The following is an 18,639-nucleotide window of genomic DNA, read 5'->3' on the forward strand; positions in this document are numbered from 1 at the left end:
ACAAGGGTTGGGCGACAGCATGGTAAGTCATTAAGAGACTCCACAGGAAAAGGCAAAGTCAGAGAGTGACGAATCCAGGTGTCTACTGAGTATCTCTATAGACACATACCAATGGAGGTTTCCAGAAACCTGCTTTAGTCTAGATGTGGGGTTCAGAATAGATACAGGGCAACACGTACAGAGAACAGACTAAAGAGACTGTCCAAGGAGAAAGTTTAGACTAAACTCTAGTAAAGCCATGGACAGGCCTGGTAATGCAGAGGTGACATGTAATCACCCGGAAATCACCCAAACCACAACAGAACATCAAGTGAGCAGGCTATGGCTGTCCAGGAAGGAGAGTTTAGATCACTTCCCACCGAGCAGACCATCAGTCCCCAACTGTAGCAATGACTAAAATGAGATTCTGTGTCTATGTTTCTCTTTGAGTCGAAGGATCTTACAAGCCAGGCAAGGGCCGGGCAGTGGTGGCGCACGCCTTTAATCCCAGCACTTGGGAGGCAGAGGCAGGTGGATCTCTGTGAGTTCAAGGCCAGCCTGGTCTCCAAAGCGAGTTCCAGGAAAGGCGCAAAGCTACACAGAGAAACCCTGTCTCGAAAAACCAAAAAAAAAAAAAAAAAAAAAAAAAAAACAAGCCAGGCAAGGCACTCAGTGTCATGTTCATCCTGTGAATGAGGAAACCAGAGAAGTCACGTCTTGCCATTGTCAGGGGACTTGAGGATGGTCCAGGATTAGGGTCCTTTGTTCTGATGACTTCTTTTTCCACTGTTGTTTGGTGGAAAGAAAACTATTAAGGACCCATAAAATATGGATTATTTAGCTGGGCGGTGGTGGCACATGCCTTTAATCTCAGCTCTTGGGAGGCACAGGCAGGCGGATCTCTGAGTTTGAGGCCAGCCTGGTCTACAGAGTTAAGTCTCAGGGTTACACAGAGAAACCTTGTCTCAGGAAAAAAAAAGGGGGGGGGGGGCAATTATTCATAGGCTCAAAGTCCCTTGCCCAAGAATCCTGGGGCAGAGGAATAAAATAGATAAAATATGATATTGACATTCCTATCCTTAGGAGTTGTGAGAGAAATCACTTGGGTTTCCTGATCCTGAAAACATGTGGTCATAACTTTCTCTTTTAACATTTAGCTAAGCCAAGGATACAACAGAAAGTGTAATATGAACTTAGAAAGGAGATGGACAATGGTCTGCCACAACATTGTCACCTCACACTCCAAACCTGGCAAGTATAAGAACACCCTAAAGTGGCCAATCCCATTCATTTAAAGCAATAGATACCACATATAACTTTGTGCAGGTAAAGAAGAAAAATCCTGAAAAATACACCTTTAAAGTGACAGAAAGTAGGATTAGAAGTAAAGCACTCTGATGTTCTTTTATATTGTCTTAAATGATTGAACACATACTACTTTTATACTTAAAATCCTCAACAAAGAACTGCACTGAAGCTGGGTGTGATGGCGCACACCTTTAATCCTAGCGCTCGGGAGGCTGAGCCAGGCCGATCTCTGAGTTTGAGGCCAGCCTGGGCTACAGAGTGAGTTCCAGGACAGGAACCAAAACTACACAAAACTACAAAACTGTCTCAAAAAGCCAAAAAAAAAAAAAAGAAAAAGAATTGTTGTGGTCATGGTGTCTCTTCACAGCAACAGAACACTGACTAAGACACCTGGGATTTGCATTTTACTTGAGAATGTAGTCAAAGGGTAAGATGGATTGTGAATAGACAAAGGAGATCTAATACAATGCAGGGCCCAGGAGACAGGTGTTTATTGCAAAGGCTTTCAACTTGGCTATGCCTGATGCTTTTCATGGGAACACACTGGAGAACAGAACCCTCAACAGAGATGGAAGGAAAACTCACTTAGTCTAGAGACAGTGGAGACATCCTTAGCCATTTCTTCCCCATTCTCTGGGGCATCTTACCCCTGACATGGCTTTCAGGCTATAGCCCTTCATAACCTTTGTCCCTCTCTCCCCTAGATTCTAAAAGTTTCCCTTGGGAATCCCCTACCAATGGGTAACTCAGCAGTGAACCCAAGAAGCCAGTTAGACTTCCTGTATGGTCTGTGCTCACTGTTCCATCTGCACCTCCTGAGCCCATGTGGCCCCCAGGTGCTAGTGTGGGGTGGGGAGCAGATATGGAGGTCTGGCTCAGAGGCTCTCTTCCTCAATAGGACTGACTTGACTTTTCTTTCTTCAAAGTGTACATCACACTAGAGCAGGGAGAACAAGTGTGATTCATTTAGGATCCACAGGTAGAACCCTAAACACTTGTCAATGAAGGACTAGAAGACCCAGACTGGAACACCTGTTGATTAAAAACACACTTTTCGTGGCCTCTTCACAAAGCCATTTTATGGACTTTACTGGCCAGCCTGGCTGTCTGCAGCGTGACGGTATGGAAAACTGAACCTACCATGTTAGGCTGACACAGAATAGGAAACAGAAAACACTGGGATTGAGGCTGTGGAAGGCCATCTGGAGGTTCTGGGGTGGCCCAAAAGAATAAGAGGCTTGGAATTGGGGTTGGCAGGATGGCTTAGTACATAAAGGTGCCTGCCACAAGCCTGAAGACTTGAGTTTGCTCTCCAGACCCACAATGGTGAAAGGAGAGAACTGCTCCCAAGTTGTACATGCACGCACGCACGCACGCACGCACGCACGCACGTGCACACGCACAAAATGTAATGAAAAAAAAGAGAGGCATAGGATCCGACAGTGTAGGTAATCCAGTAGTGCCCATACCTAGCCCAGAACCCAGGGAGCAGAAGGTAGGAAGAGCAAAGATCCTCAAGAGGTCTCTTTAAAACTTCCTGTTTCAATCATCAGGGCTCTGAGAATGAGCAGCCACCAGATGTCCCTGGGATCAGAAAGTGGATTAGAAGCAGAGGCTTGGCTATCAAGCATTTCTGAGACTTCCATACTCATCAGACAGGGACTGTGTGGCACAAAGCCAAGGACCCTGGACCCGGCACACATGCAGATGACAATGCAGATGGACTCAAGTGCTCCTTGACATGCCCAGGAAGAGAAGGAAGAGGAGGAGGGAGGAGGAGGAGGAGGAGGAGGAGGGGAGGGCCCTTGCTTTCCTGAGCCAGCTACAGACCAAGAATTTCAGAGAAATCTCAGAGAGTCCTGTAGACCCTGGCAGAGGGACATCTATGCAGCTGTCATGACTCTAAGCCTGAGCTCTTGCCATCCTACCTGTTTCCTTTAAAGGTCCAGGCCATGAGCGACTTCCCTTGTGGCTTAAAAACAATACCCATCTCACAGGGAGCGTAAGCTTCCCATTTCTGTAAGGCGTTTGGGGGTCTCCAGGTGCTCACAATGGATAGGGCAGTTTGAGAGTAAGCACTGTTGCCTCTGAACATCCTAAGACTTAGCTGACCCATGGAGTGCTCTGGCAGGGCACTCACCAAGGGCCCCCAGAACTCTTGGTGGCATGGGGCTTGGGAGGGAAGGCTGAGGCCCAGCTCGGACTTGGCTAAGAGCAGGAGCATGCATCTACATTCCCCCTGCAGCATGTCAATAAGGAGGACGGAAGAAAAGGGAAAACTCCTAGCAGAAGGTATAGGTAAGACACAGGTTTGGTCTTACAGATAGGACAAGGTTCTCTGATTCCTTTCTTAGTAATGCTGGAGTGTCCTCTCCTGACATCTTTTTTTTTTTTTTTTTTTTTTTTTTTTTTTTGGTTTTTTGAGACAGGGTTTCCCTGTGTAGCTTTGCGCCTCTCCTGGAACTCACTTGGTAGCCCAGGCTGGCTTTGAACTCACAGAGATCCGCCTGGCTCTGCCTCCCGAGTGCTGGGATTAAAGGCGTGCGCGACCACCGCCCAGCCTCTCCTGACATCTTAAGCAGAGTGTCTCCTACCAGCAGAGGAATCTTGTCCCAATACCCCTGTGGTGGTGATATTTTTGTGGTTCTCTAATAAAACCTGCCTGAAGATCAAAGGTCAGAGCCCGCCACAGAGGTCAGGCAGTGGTGGCACACACTTTTAACCCCAGTACTTGGGAGTCACAGCCTTTAATCCTAGCACTTGAGATCTCATGCCTTTGCTACCAGTACTGGGGAAGCACACACGCCTGTAATCCCAGCCCTAGGAAGGTTGAGATAGGAAGTGAAATGGCTGGGCAGAGAAAGGCATGTAAGGCTCGAGGACACAGGAACTGGAGAGGCCCTTTTGGCTGAGGACTCAGAGGCATTCAGCCTGAGGAGTCCTGGAGATTGGCTGAGGAGTTGGTGAGGTGAGAGGTGGCTGTGGCTTGTTCCTTTGTCTCTCTGATCTTTCAGCATTTACCCCAATATCTGGCTCTGGGTTTTTATTAAAAGATGATTTAGGATTCGTGTGCAACCCCTGGATTTTATGAGGTGTAATGCAATGTTTTGACAAATTTGGCTGCAATGAGCATATCCAGGGGGGTGAAGCCGACTAAATAAAGGCCTGGGGTGTTTGTTTCACAGTCACAAAAGCTGTGTCCAGCTTCTCCATGCAGTGTCCTCTCCTCTGCCCTCTTGTAGCTTATGTGGGCTAGGGAGGTGACTCAGGTGGTAAAGGGCCTGCCACTCAGACACAATGTGCGTTCCCATTCCTAGCACCTATCTAAAAACCCAGCATGTCGTGCGTGTCTCTGGTTCCAGCACCGAAAAGGCAGAGACAGGAGGATCCCTAGAGTTCACTAGCTAGGCGGCCAGCCTAGCCAAATCCGTGAGCTGTAGGTTCAGTGAGAGACTGACCCCATCTCAAAAAATAAGAAGAGGTGACTGGAGAGATGGCTCAGGAGTTCAGTGCACTTGTTGCTTTTGCAGAGGACCTGGGTTCGGTTACCAGCACCCACCTAGAGGCTCACAACAACAGTAACTCTAGTTCCAGGGGGTCTAATACCATATTCTGACCTCCAAGGGCACCAGGCATGCATGTGGTACACACATATGCATGTAGGTAAAACATTCATACACATAAAATAAAAAAAGTAAATCTAAAAAAAAATAATAAAGGTGAGGAAGACATCTGATGTTGACCTCTGGCCTTTGCATGCACCCACATGTCCCATCTCCTCCAAGAAAGTATGTTGGGCTGGCAAGATGGCACAGTAGGTAACTTGCTGCAGAGCCTGACAACCCGAGTCCAGTCCCTGGAATGCACATAGTCTCCACCATGTTGTCTTCTGGCCTCCACTTGTGGGCAATGGTACACACCCACAGGTGGGCACAGACACACAGGAACACACAATAAATGATAAGGAAAGGAGGAAGGAGCTCCCACAAAAGCATTTTCAGAGCTCTGAAGATAGGGCAATACCTCTTGGCAGAGAAGGGAGAGCATCATAAAGCAAGAAGCCAGGCATGGGCCTGTACCCCAGAACAGAACTCCCGGCATCTACTGAGGTAGCATACTGGTTGCCATGTCCTTGACGCTGTAGCAAAATACTTGCCTCACCAGAATATCCCTTCTTCTGTCTTTCTTTTCTTGTTCCTTCTTCCTCTTCCTCCTCCTTTTTCTTCCTCATCCGTGTTTGTTTGGTTTGTCAAGACAGGGTTTCTCTGTGTCGCCCTGGCTGTCCTCAAACTCAGGGATCCACCTGCCTCTGCCTCCCGAGTGCTGGCATTAAAGGTGTGGGCCACCACCGCCCTGTCACATGCTAAGGAAAAGTCATACCTCCATTGCAGGAGCTTCTGTATTGCTACCTGGGCAGTATGATGGCCAGAGTTTAGAAAGAGAAAGACACAGGTACTGAGGGCAATCAAGTTTACCCAGAGGGCTCCTTACCTCCTTCCTCTCTTCTCTGTAACTCCCTCAGTTCTAGGAGTCTTAGGTTCCAGGGCTGTCATAGGAAGGCCCAGAAGGGTGAGAATACTAACGGCTGCTGCCTGGAGCTTGCCCCCCGCTCCTGCAGAGGGTCTCTGGTGGTCACTGGCCTGCCTGCCTGAGTCCTCGCCCCAGCAGCACTAGGTGCCAGTTCTCTTCTCCGAGCACTTGCTGGACTAGTAAAACTGGTCTTGCTTTCCCTAAGTTTTAAAAAATAATCTGGCAGGCAACTACTGGAGGCCTTCCAACCTTCCACTTGGGCCAACCCTCATAATAAGAAAAATACTACTTTCTATCTGCCTCATTTAGGAGGCTTCTACTTTGTTTCTTTGGTGGTAACTAAATTTCATCTTATATAACCATCATAAATTTTATAGAAATTTCCTCCATTGGAGCCAGCAACTGTGGAAGGTGTGAATGAATGTGTGTGCATGTGTAGGTCTCCAGGGCTGTGACCAGGAGGTCCCAGAGCTTGCTTTCCAGTTCACTGGTGCTAACTCTCTCTCTCCACTCTCCTTTTCCTACTTCTGGGAGGAAATACAGAGCCGCACACACCATAGGCATGCACTCTACACCTGAGCTGCATTCTCAGCCCTCTAGTCACTGAAATTTTTTTAAAGATTTATTTTACGATTTTGTGTGGATAAATGTTTTGTCTGCATGTATGTCTATGTACCACATGTGTGCCTGGTGTCCAAGGAGATGGTGAACCTTCATTTGAGTGCCAAGAACAAGGGCTCTTAACCACTAAGCCAACTCTACAGTCCCTGCAGTCACCTTTCATGAGGAAACAGAATGTCACCACCACTGAAGACAACTTCACATCGGCCCTTTCTAGAGCAGTCCCAAGAGCGCCTGGCTTCTAGCCAGAGATTTCCTCTTACTTTTTTCTTTGAAAACTTTAAAGATTTATTCATGTGTAGAGGTGTTTAAACTGTATGTATGTCTGTGCTGGTGATTGTGGAAGCGGGAAGGCATTAGATCTCTTGGAATTGGAGTTACAGATGTCTATGAGCTGGCATATGGGTGCTGGGAATTGAATTCAGGTCCCCAAACTCTTAACTGCTGAGTCATCTTTTTGGATCCACTTTTTTTTTTTTTTAAAGTAGATAAGGTAAAGTATGTGAGATTGGGGTGATGAGAAACTAGATAGAATATGTTACCAGTAAAACCAAAGTAAGCTCAGAGCTCTTGCCTTGGAAGCTTTGGCCTAAGGACCCAGGTGACAAACACTGCCTCCCACCCCCATCCCCCAGGGTTTCTCTGTGTATCCTTGGCTGTTCTGAAACTCAGAGATCCACCTGCATCTGCCTCCAGAGTGCTGGGATTAAAGGTGAGAGGCACCACACCCTGCCCCAAATACTGTCTTCTTACCTCTAGTGTCTTCAGAGAAAAGAAAAAACAGACTGAGTACGAGGTGTCCATGGGGCCACAGCCTCCTTTCTGCATTAGTCATGCGTACAGAGGAGCCAGACATGGGCTCTGAAAGAGAGTCCTGAACTGCAAGTCTGGAGCATACAGACAGGGAGAGGTGGCTTCTCATGTCAAGGATGAGAGAAAACCAAGGAGCAGAGGGGACCACAGTGGCTCTGTCTCAGGTGGCCAACCTTCCCTTCCTCTAAGGCAATGATTTAACATGTGGGCGTGACCCCTTGGGGATGAACAACCCTTTCACAGGGGTCACATATCAGACACCCTGCATATCAGATATTGACATTATGATTCATAACAGTAGCCAATTTACAGTTATGAAGGAGCAACGAAAGTAATTTTATGGTTGGGGTCACTACGACATGAGGAGCTGTATTAAAGGGTCACAGCACTAGGAAGGTTGAGAAGCAGTGCTCTAAGGGGACTTGCCCAGGTTGCTGGTGAGAAGGCTGGACCAGCAGCACCAGCCCCTCAAGTGATGGTCCACAGGAAGTCCTGGGTTCTCTGGGAAAGGAGCTGGAGACCCTCACCTTCCCCATTTCCCATATTAGCAGGCGAAGTGACTTTGTTTTGCTTAGTCCTGACATCACTTTGTGTTACAGACAGAGTTATTACAAAGTTCTCCCCAATGATTCTAAAAGCCAAGTTCTCAGGCCAAGCCCCCTGTGAAGCTTCTTTGTGCTATGACAGCAAAGGCACTGTCTAGAGAGAGCTCTTGCCAGCAGCCCACAGGACAAAACAGTCTTCATAAGGTCTCAACCCATGTGAGACAAAGTGAACACAGTACTTGAGGCCATGACTGTGGCAAGCTATGAGAGATCCAGGGAAAACCCTTTCCACGGTCCCAGGCAGAGCTGGGTAACGAACAAAGCCGAGCTTGAGCAGGGGACGATGGGTAAAGCAGCAGACCCAGGAGCACGGCAGTCACAGCGAAAAGGAAAGGCCGTCTGCTGGAGGAAAGACAGGCCACAGCCTGCCTGTAGCTGGCCTTCGGGCACGTCCAGAGGTCTTCAGGCTGCATGTACCAAGACAGACAGCATGCCCTCCTGCAACTGGGATCCTTTGGCCAGCAAGTAAGAAAATCTAAAATTTACAAAATATGATGTGTGTGTGGGGGTGTTGCTAAAATGGAATCCAGGGCCTTGTGCATGTCAGGCAAGCATTTTACCACTGAGCTACATCTCTAGTCCTTGAAATTTTTGAGTAGGGATACAATATTCAAAATTGCTGAGAGACTTCTCACTTTCTATAGTCCTGCCCAGGGCCCTGCCTTCCTTGGCCACTCCTCAGCTACCCCAACTTATAACCAAGGCTCTTTGGAACAGTAGGTTCCTCACGACCACACAGATACTGCTGCTAAAAGAAAACTACACAGAGCCCCCCCACCTGGAGGCTATGCCCCCAACTGTCCAACTCATCTTGACATCAGGAAGCAGATGAGACAGACAGCCCTTACCATTGTAGGAGAGGCGAGGTTTGCTCAGACACATTATAAAGTGCATTTCCATCTCATCAGAAGCCACAGACTTGGAGCAAATGGGGCACTTGAAACCTGAAAGAGAGGAAAACAGCATGAAAAACCTTCTCCAAATCCAGATATCCATAGTCACTGTGGACATGCTCAACCACAACAACCGTGTGGAGTCAGCGCTCTGGACAGAGACAATGTGGACAAAGCCAAGACCCAATTTCTCCTTCATTAAGTCATTGAGCTTCTCCCTTTGTCCATAGCCTTCAGCTTTCACTAGGGTGCTCTGCCACACAGCATTTCACGGAGCTTGCTGACTCGAGTTTGATGTTCTCTTAGACTCTTTTCAGTGGGGCCTAGTAGCCAACAAGGCCAGGGAAGCAGCAAACCAAGGCAGCCGAGTAATCGTTAAGTGACAGAGCTCACCACCCTTCCATCTCTGCCAAAGGAGGAGTCACTGCGTCACCTGCACCTCCAACCCCTCAACTCACCCCCCCTGCCTGGGATAGCACCTTCATTCACCCTTCACTCAAGAATCCTTTGCTTCCCTTGAAACCAAGGCAGCTATATCCGTTAAGAAGCATGTGAGCAGGGCGGGGGAAGAGGAGGCGCAGCTCTTCAGAGTGCTCCTAAACACTACTAAGTAAAGCAGCCGTTTTCAATGCGAGGCGAACACAGGACGTTGTAATCTGATATTTTACTGCTAGGGCAATCTGGACTGTTATACACCAAGGGTTTCCTCAGCATTATAACAGTATTGGTAAAATTTGGTCGAGAATCTTCCAAGTTGAACTACAATTAAGCAAAGCTAACTTCACACACACACACACACACACACACACACACACACAAATGGTTTGGTTCCTCCCCGCCCCCAAGCAGGCTAATGCACTGATGAACATGCCCAGTAATAAGACAGATGAATTGTTACTATTTTAATCTTTTCCATTTTATATTATTGAACAGTTTCAAAGAGATAAATTCTTTGCATGCAAATTCTACCACAGAACCACTGACTTTGAAAAGTTATTGATTTGCCTGCATCCATTTGTGTATATCACAGAAAATCAGAGCTTCTTTCTTTGGTAACAATGACTATTTTGTTTCTGTTTTTCAAGCCAGGGTTTCTCTGTATAGCTCTGGCTGTCCTGAACTCACTCTGTAGACCACGCTGGCCTCGAACTCACAGAGATCCACCTGCCTCTGCCTCCTGTGCGCTGGGATTAAAGGCATACACCACCACTGCCTGGCTGTAACAATGACTCTTACCTGGTCTGGATGGGCTAACATAACATAATGCATCTAGCTACTGCTGCCGAGATTTCACTGTTCTATTAGTTTTCAGTTAGCATTTTCATAGTTTGATGTTGGTAATGACCATCTACAATATTTATTTATTTTTTAAAATTTGTGTGTTTTGCTTGCATATATGTACATGCAGAACATGTATGCTTGGTGTCATGGAGGTCAGAAGAGGGCATCAGAGTCCCTGGAACTGGAGTTACAGATGGTTGTGAGTTACCACATGGGTCCTGGGAACCAAACCTGGGTCCTCTGCAAGAGTAGCTAATGCTTTTATTTGTTTGTTTTGTTTTTTTTCGGGCCAGGGTTTCTTTGTGTAACCCTAGCTGTCCTGGAACTCGCTCTGTGGACCAGGTTGGCCTTGAACTCACAGAGATCTGCCTGCCGCTGCCTCCCTTGAAGCATTTTTTTTTTTTTTTTTTTTTTTGGTTTTTCGAGACAGAGTTTCTCTGTGTAGCTTTGTGCCTTTCCTGGAACTTGCTTTGTAGACCAGGCTGGCCTCGAACTCACAGAGATCCGCCTGCCTCTGCCTCCCGAGTGCTGGGATTAAAGGAGTGCGCCACCACCGCCCGGCCCTTGAAGCATTTTTAAAGAAACTGATAAAAGCATTCAAAACACAGTTGTGAGTCCCAAGCTAGAGGAGCCCACACCTGCCCCAGTGTCCCTCACATGATGCCTTGCAAATCTGTATGGAAAGCTGTGACTGGGGTAAAGTGGCACAGAAACAAGAAGCAAGTCACACAGAGTACTCACTTCAAGTCTTCTCCTCAATGATAATGGGGAAAAAAAGAAAAAAAAAAAAAAAAGCCAGGTGTGGTGGCACATGCCTTTAATCCTAGCACTCAGGAGGCAGAGGAAGGTGGATTTCTTTGAATTTGAAGCCAGCCTGGTCTACAGAGTCAGTTCTAGGACTACAGAGAGAAACCCTATTTCAACCCCCATCTCTCAAAAAAAAAAAAAAAAAAAAAGGGGGGGGGGCATGTGCCACCATAGCCAGTAGTGATAATGCTACAGGACCAAACAGAAGACTTGGTACTCAGCTAACTACAGCTGAAGTGGACACCATGGCTTTGCCCCTTATTCCCTCCACCTATTTCCTTAAAAATTCTCAGCATCTAAACACCTCACCTAAGGTCTTAGAAATAGTACCAATATCTGACCTCTGCATGGTTACAAGTTCATAAGTAACAAAACCAGAAGACGGTTAGAAGCTTGGGACAGGGTACGCTGTCCCTAGTTTTCTGGCAGAACTAGGCTGCTTATCTCTGTAAGCCAGCTTAGGAATGTATGTGCAGATCCAGTGTCACACATGTAATGGAGAGACGAGGAAAAGACGGAGTTTTAGGATAAAGACACTTCATTTCCAACTTAAGTTCTTGTGTGTTTACAAGACATTTTCTGATGTTTCCAACTCAAAAGAGCAAGGTTTCTTAAGAGTTTAAGTGGCTTAAGCATACCTGTCTGTTGCACTGTGTGCAGGCTGAGGGCTGGGCTACAGCGGCATGGAAGGAGGCATTCCGGACCGGCCCTCCAACCCAAGCCTGGGCACAGACAGACACAGAGCTATTCAAGTGATCTGTTACTAGAAAGTTTACACTTCCCATGCTGCGTATTTCCCCAGCACTTCTGAGAAGATTCAGGTAATGCCTGAAACAGCATCACAACAGTCCTGTGTTGATGTGTGAGGTATTTCAGTGTGAAGGAGAAGGGGTGGAGTTAGTGCTGAGATACTGGCAAGCAGGCCACTCAGCAAGGTCTACCGTCGCCAGACATTTATATCCTAGGGGTTAACTTGGCAAGGGTCTTGGGTTTAGAGCAATCTTCTTCTTCATTATACTGAAAGGGACCAGGCCCCAGGAAGGCCTTGGAGCAGTGTGAGGTCACATACTGAGGCAGTATAGCTGAGACTACACTGGGTCTTCTTAGGTCTCAGTCCAAAGTTCTTTCCATCAGGGAAGAAAAAGTTTGCCATGGGATTTTGAGAAAGAGGTGAGCTGGGAAAATTTTGACTAAAGCAGAGTCTGTACCTCTCAGTGCTTTCATTTTAACTCATTTTACAAGTCCTGTGAAGTAATTAGGGACTATTTTTATGCAATCAGAGAATGACAAGAAGACGGGGGTTTTCTAGACTCAGGACCTTGGCAAGTGATATGTCCCTCCCTGGCCCTCAGGGTTTTTTTTTCTTTGTTTGTTTGTTTGTTTGTTTGTTTTTTGAGACAGGGTTTCTCCTTGTAACTTTGGTGCCTGTCCTGGATCTTGCTCTGTAGACCAGGCTGGCCTTGAACTCACAGAGATCCACCTGCCTCTGCCTCCCGAGTGCTGGTATTAAAGGTATGCGCCACTGCTGCCTGGCCGGCCCTCAGTTTTATTACTGGAAAAAAATGGAGAAATTCACCTCATGTTTGCAAAGACTGAACGAGATAACATCATCATCAGGCCTAGAGCAATAAATGACTAGGAAGGAACTGAGGGCTAGAGGAAGGACTTAATCAGACCAAGACTAAGTGGATATACACTCGCAGACAAAAAGGGCATAGCCGCATAGACTCTGTTGGGTCCCACCACTGGTACTTTCCATCCTGCCAACGTGGAAACAAGTCTCCTCTTGCAATATAATAGGCAAGTAGTATTTTGCAGTTACTGAGTCATTTCTAAGGACAGCCACTGTGCTTTACACAGCTTCTTATTTATCATACAGTGCAAGTACTACCAATAGGCAGGTGCTATATTAGCTCTATTTCATAGAAATACAGGGAAGGTCAAAAGCTCAAGTAACTTGTTCAACATTAACAGAGCCAGAAAGAGAGAGCTGACACCCAGCAAATCTGGCCACAAGCCAGCATCCTGCTGTCCCACTGGCTGACCAGCACAGGGGAAGGGTTCAGCAGCAAACAGAACACAGACACAGGTCTTCAAATCACTTCTGCAATGCCCCACAGCCATGTTTCTAGATAATCCTTAAACATGGGCGATAATTTTTGTTCTAGGAATTCTGTCAGTGTAGCATTGCAGAATTCAGCATTCTACTTGGCACAGAGTCTGCAGCCCTGCTTGTATATTACCTTTCAAATGAAAATAAAGGGCAAAAAGTAAGAGAGGAAGAAAAAAAATGGAGAGCTAAGGGGGAAAAGCTAATGTCCCCACCTTCTTTCCTGAAAGGTCATCCGATGATCAAGACGGATTCTACCACTTTACCGCCCCAATCTTTTCTTGTATCTGTCCAGTCTTGATTCAGCACCAACAGCCCTATGGAATGACAAATACTGATATTTATGAACTATCTGAAGGTTAAAATTTCTTGGAAATCTTTATCCCATTTTGGAAGGAAGTCTGCACTGAATGAAAATCAGCCTTGCAAACCAAGACAAACCAAAGGTCTGCAGAGGTAGCCAAGCCACATGACTTTCTCAGACCTCCTGAGAGGTCTCAGCAGTGCTTCAGAGTGACTAAAAGCTTTATTTTCCTTCCAGAGAAAACCACAGGTGGTCTCCAGACACTCCCCACGTGCTCTTGAAGGACTCACCTGGCACACCTGGAGCTTCTCCCAGCCCCTGTCCTCCAAACGGGTGGGTGCCACATTGGCCACTGCCACTGGTTAGAGCTTGCTGGCTAAGGAACTTGTCTCCTGTCAGTGCAGGAGGGGCGCCGGCTTACCAGCTGGTCCCTTGACCTGTGCCGCTAGTGTCTCAAATGATCGAGGGAGGAAGGAGCGCATTTATGTGTGCTGGCCTGATTCTGCGCTTGGTGGCTCCATCATGCAAATTCGCTACAAGATTCAACCAAGAGTAGTCAACAGAGGACATAATGAAGATCCAATTGCTCTCCTTTCTCAGGCAGAAAAGCAAAGGCCAGAGCCCAGCTGCTTCCTTTTTACAAGTGCCCTGTTTAAGTGGGAATCCTTTGGCATTCAGTTACCTACCAGAGACTCAAGCCAAGAGAAGGTAAGTCTGCCCTGTGCCAGGTCAAGCGAGCCCACTCACAGGGTCAGGTTAGGACCACTGGCAGGTGAATCAAGAGTGACCTCAAGGAAGCTCACAGTCATGTGAATTAAAAAGCTTCTTCTTCCTGGGGCAGGCAGGCTAACCTGGCTTCTCAGTCTCACGACAGCAGCAGATGGGATAACTGGTCCAGAGCGCTCCCTAGCCACCTCCCAGATATTCTACAATGTAAGTTAAGAATCTCCACGCTCTGGACACAGATGGACTTCTTATTTTCCCAAACTGTAACCTTCTCCTTTAAGACCTGATTTCCTGGGCAGGACCAAGAGCTGGCTCTTGTTGCTCCAGTTTCTCCCCCCACCCTCCCGATGCTGATGCGCTATTTTAATGGCTGCCCCAGTTCTGCCTGTCTTTGGGATCACCTAAAGGTGGAGTAATCAAAAGAGGCAACCAGGGTGAAAAGAGCTGTGCACCCTAGAGGGCCTCCTATCTGTACAAAGAGGGTGGTGTGCCTCCCGGCTGGCAGCTCCGAGGGTACCACCCCAGTTCTGTTCTACCAGGCAGTTCCCAGATGCCTGCGTCAGTCTTTCCTGCCACATCCTGTGGTGCTTATTGACAATAAAATAGGACTTGCCTACACGATGACTAAGTGGGATTTAATATAAACAGGCGACAAAGATACCATGGGGGACACTCCAAACACTTCTTCTTTTTTGGTTTTTTGAGACAGAGTTTCTCTGTGTGGCCCAGGCTGTCCTGGAACTCACTCAGAGATCTGTCTACCTCTGCCTCTTGAGTGCTGGGATTAAAGGCGTTCGCCACCACCTCCCGGCCACTCCAAACATTTCTATACCATATGTTCCCCATTCTTCAAGCACAAAGACACATATATTTTTCTCACCACATCCTCTCCCCTTCAAAAACCCAGTGTACAATATATCAATGGATGAACTGAAGTTTGAGTTATGCCTCCTGAAGACAATTCTGGGCCCAGAAAGGCCCAGAAGTTCTCTTTTGGGACTTGGCCTCTGCAATGCTCTTCTAGAGCCAAAGGGTGCGTGTGTGTGTGTGTGTGTGTGTGTGTGTGTGTGTGTGTGTGTGTGTATATACACATGTGAACATAACTGGGTGATAGGGTCCCCAGATATTTGGCTAAGTATTATTCCTGGGTGTTTCTGAAAGTGTGTTTCCAAACACTGCCGTCAGACTGGGTAGACACCATAGAGCGGACTATCCTCCCCAGTGTGGGTAGGTCTCATACAATCAGCTGAGGGCCCGAATGCAATAAAAAAGTGAGGTCTTCATTCTCAGTCTGCCTGACTGCTCCATGGGACACTGGACTTTTGCTTTGGACTGAGGCTGATACTACTGCCCTTTCTGGAAACACCATTGGGAAAAAAATTAACAAAGAAACACCACTGGCTTTCCTGATTTCCAGTTTGCAGACATCAGGCTATGGGATTTCTCAGCCTCACAAATCATGTCAATCAATTCCTATAATAAATCTCTTCACATATGCACACATGCATGTATGCGTGTGCACAGTTTCTGTTTCTTTGGAGAACCATAATATATGTGTCTGGCAAAATGTCAAATAATAAAACTGACATCACCAAATGTCGGTGAGGCTATGGAACAGCTGTAACATGAAAGGCTGGAATGACAGCCATTTGGAAAAAGGTGGGTTTGTTTCTTATAAAACACACTCCCAGACTATGATCAAAGCAATTCCTCTGCCCCCACCCCCACCAGATGAAAGCATATGTCTATAAGTAGATATTTATAAAAATATACATCACAGTTTTATTAACAACAAGCAAAAACCGGAAACAGCCTAACTGTCCATTAACAGAAGGGATAAAAATGCTGTGATACATGCATAGATTACAATGGGAAAAATCACTCTGATACATGCAACAACATGAATGAACATTAAAACATGTTCAGTGAAGGTCATTAGGACACACATTATGACTAATTAGAGGAAATTTTAGAACAGGTAAAACTAACAGATTGTGAGAAGAATCAGAATAGTGGTTGTCTCTTAGGGACAGGAGTTGGGACAGAGGTTGACAGAGAAGGTACTGTGAGAATTTCCAGGGTAATGATGATGTTCTACATTAAGAGGAGGGTTTAAGTTATACATGTGTATGCATCTGTTAATATTTATCAAATATAAACTTCAGGTTTGAGATTTCATTGTTTCACAATTTTACCTGAATTACAAAAATCTGTACCAAGTGTGGTGGTGAATGCTGCATTCTTGGCACTTAGAAAGTAGAGGCAGGCCGGGCGGTGGTGGCGCACGCCTTTAATCCCAGCACTTGGGAGGCAGAGCCAGGCGGATCTCTGTGAGTTCGAGGCCAGCCTGGGCTACCAAGTGAATTCCAGGAGAGGCGCAAAGCTACACAGAGAAACCCTGTCTCGAAAATCCAAAAAAAAAAAAAAAAAAAAAAAAAGAAAGTAGAGGCAGAAGGATCAAAAATTTAAGGTCATCCTCAATTACATAGTGAGTTTGAGGCCAGCCTGGGCTATCTGAGACTGTCTCAAAAAAAGGAAAAAATAAATAAATGAAAAAGCTAAACTGCAGCAGACGACATTAGGCTGACATTTGGAAGTTTAGGTGGCTACACTAAAATAAAGTACATACTGGTAGGTGCGTGGGTTAAACATCACTCAGATTTGCTGGAAGTTCATAATGAGACACTAGACAAAGTGTCAGGCCATGATGTGAAAAGGAAGATGCATGGTGAATTTAGATACAGTAGACTTTCAGAAAAGAGGTGACAAGTGAGCAGAGATGTGGATGTTTCAGAAGAACAAGAGGGGTTGGGGAAATGGTTCAGTCGGAAAAGCATATGCCATGCAAGCATGAGGACCTGAGTTCAAGTCCCTAGCACCTGCTGCAGGCTGCAGGAATATATCATAAGAACTCAGCTGGTTATGGCAAAGTCACTACCTGGAGAAATCAGGGAATTCCTCCAGAGGAAGCCAAATCCCAAGGAGTTTTTGGTGTTACTTGGCTTGTTATATATCAGCTGTCTTCTGTTATGAAAATCATGTGTGCCTTCATAGTTTTCCCAATTGACTTTTCCCTAAGAAGGGCTAACAGTGTGGTCTGATCACTCTCTGGACATACACATTCCAGGTATTTGGAGAACAGCCTCAGGAAAGGCTTTCTCTGGAATCAGATATCTCCCTTGGCCACTTTCAAGGACTAGCAGTAATAACAGTCCACATTCAAGTCTCCTGATTTAAGGTAAATTCCACAAGGAGACACGGCCTAGGTCAGGTGGACGTTAAGTAATAGCTTTACACAATTCAGCTGGGACCCTCCTTTCTTACAGCCTTACTAACTTTATAGACTGCTAACTCCTTACCTAACCACTTCTAGGAATATTTAGATAATCTTCTGCACTGACAGCTATGCTCAGCCAGAACCCCAGTTCAAGCCTCCCTGTAATTATCAGCATTGGCAGCATCCGGCCAGGTCCATCCCCAGATGGAGGAAAGTACCTTATCAGAGATACCTCCATATTTTCTAAGAACAGACTTAAGCATCCAGGATACCCATTTGAGAAGGCCTGGCGGATGTGCCAATTAAGCTTTACTTCCTGCTTTCCCAAACCTTATCTCTAGTTCCAGATCTCCCTTTAACTATCACCAGAGGCATCTAGCTGTACACAGGTTGCCTAGTGACTGAGCACACTTCCCCCACCCTGCAGAAAAATGGCAGATAGCTTGGACAGATAGGAGCCACAGGAAAAAAGAAGACAGTTTTATTTTCTCCCATTGACCTAGCAACTTATAGATTCTTAACATTTTCTACTAATCATGTTTAAGAGTTTAATAGTTGAGCACATAAGATCCCTCTTCTTAGATATTACCTGAATTTAGCCTTTAGTTAATTCATTTCCCCATTGGTCACTTCCCTTTGGGGTTGCAAATGATAATTAATGGTTATTGCCTCTCAATGTGATTCTTATCACCCCTCCGTTTGACCCTGGAAGCCTGGCTTTACACTGTGAAGGGAATGCTGCTTGTAAGTGTATATATACCAGGACTTCCAGGGCACAGGACAGAGAAGAGAAAAGAGAATGGAAGAACCAGATGGGTAAGAACTTGAGAGGAACAAACTGAGATGGGGAAGAACTAGGTTGAAGGGCTAGAAGAGAGTACTAAAGGAATGAGATAGAAGATGAGGAAGAGCCAGATGGGGAAGAACAAGATGAGGAAGGACAAGATGAGAGAGGAGATGGGAGAGGAGATGATATGGGAAAGAAATAGATAGATGAGAACCTAGAAGGGACAGAACTAGATGAAGGAATTAAGATAGAACCTAGAGGGGACAGTAGATAAATATAGAGAAATCAGACAAGAACGGAGCTAGACATGAGAGCAGAATAGAAGCTGTGTAGAGAGAGAACTATCACAGAATAATAAAGTGTATGAACTAAGGAGTTTCATGTACATAGATTCATTTCTTTTCAACAAAGATTAATTATCAGCTGGTTGTAGATTCTTCCCGGACCCTGGGAGGGGACTATCGAGGGGCTGGACCCCCATAGACCCCGATAAGCACCCATGTAAAAAGCCCAGTAAGGCAGTGTACACCAGTAATCTCACCACTGGGGAAGCAGAGACAGGAAATTCCTTGGGGTTTCCTGGTTATCTGGTCTAGCC

At 46.3% G+C, this 18,639-nt stretch overlaps 1 protein-coding gene across 3 annotated transcripts in view; it reads right to left on the bottom strand.

Annotated features, from left to right (window-relative positions):
• The window catches only part of Znrf1 (zinc and ring finger 1), a 105,282-nt gene that overhangs the window by 4,846 nt on the left and 81,797 nt on the right, over window positions 1–18,639 (bottom strand). For all 3 annotated transcript variants that reach the window (XM_059263980.1, XM_059263981.1, XM_059263982.1), the window contains exon 2: window positions 8,705–8,800. In XM_059263980.1, the coding sequence (XP_059119963.1) occupies window positions 8,705–8,800 (96 nt within the window). The remainder of the gene's footprint in view (window positions 1–8,704; window positions 8,801–18,639) is intronic.

The sequence above is a fragment of the Peromyscus eremicus genome, chromosome 5, assembly GCF_949786415.1.
Source record: "Peromyscus eremicus chromosome 5, PerEre_H2_v1, whole genome shotgun sequence".
NCBI lineage: Eukaryota > Metazoa > Chordata > Mammalia > Rodentia > Cricetidae > Peromyscus > Peromyscus eremicus.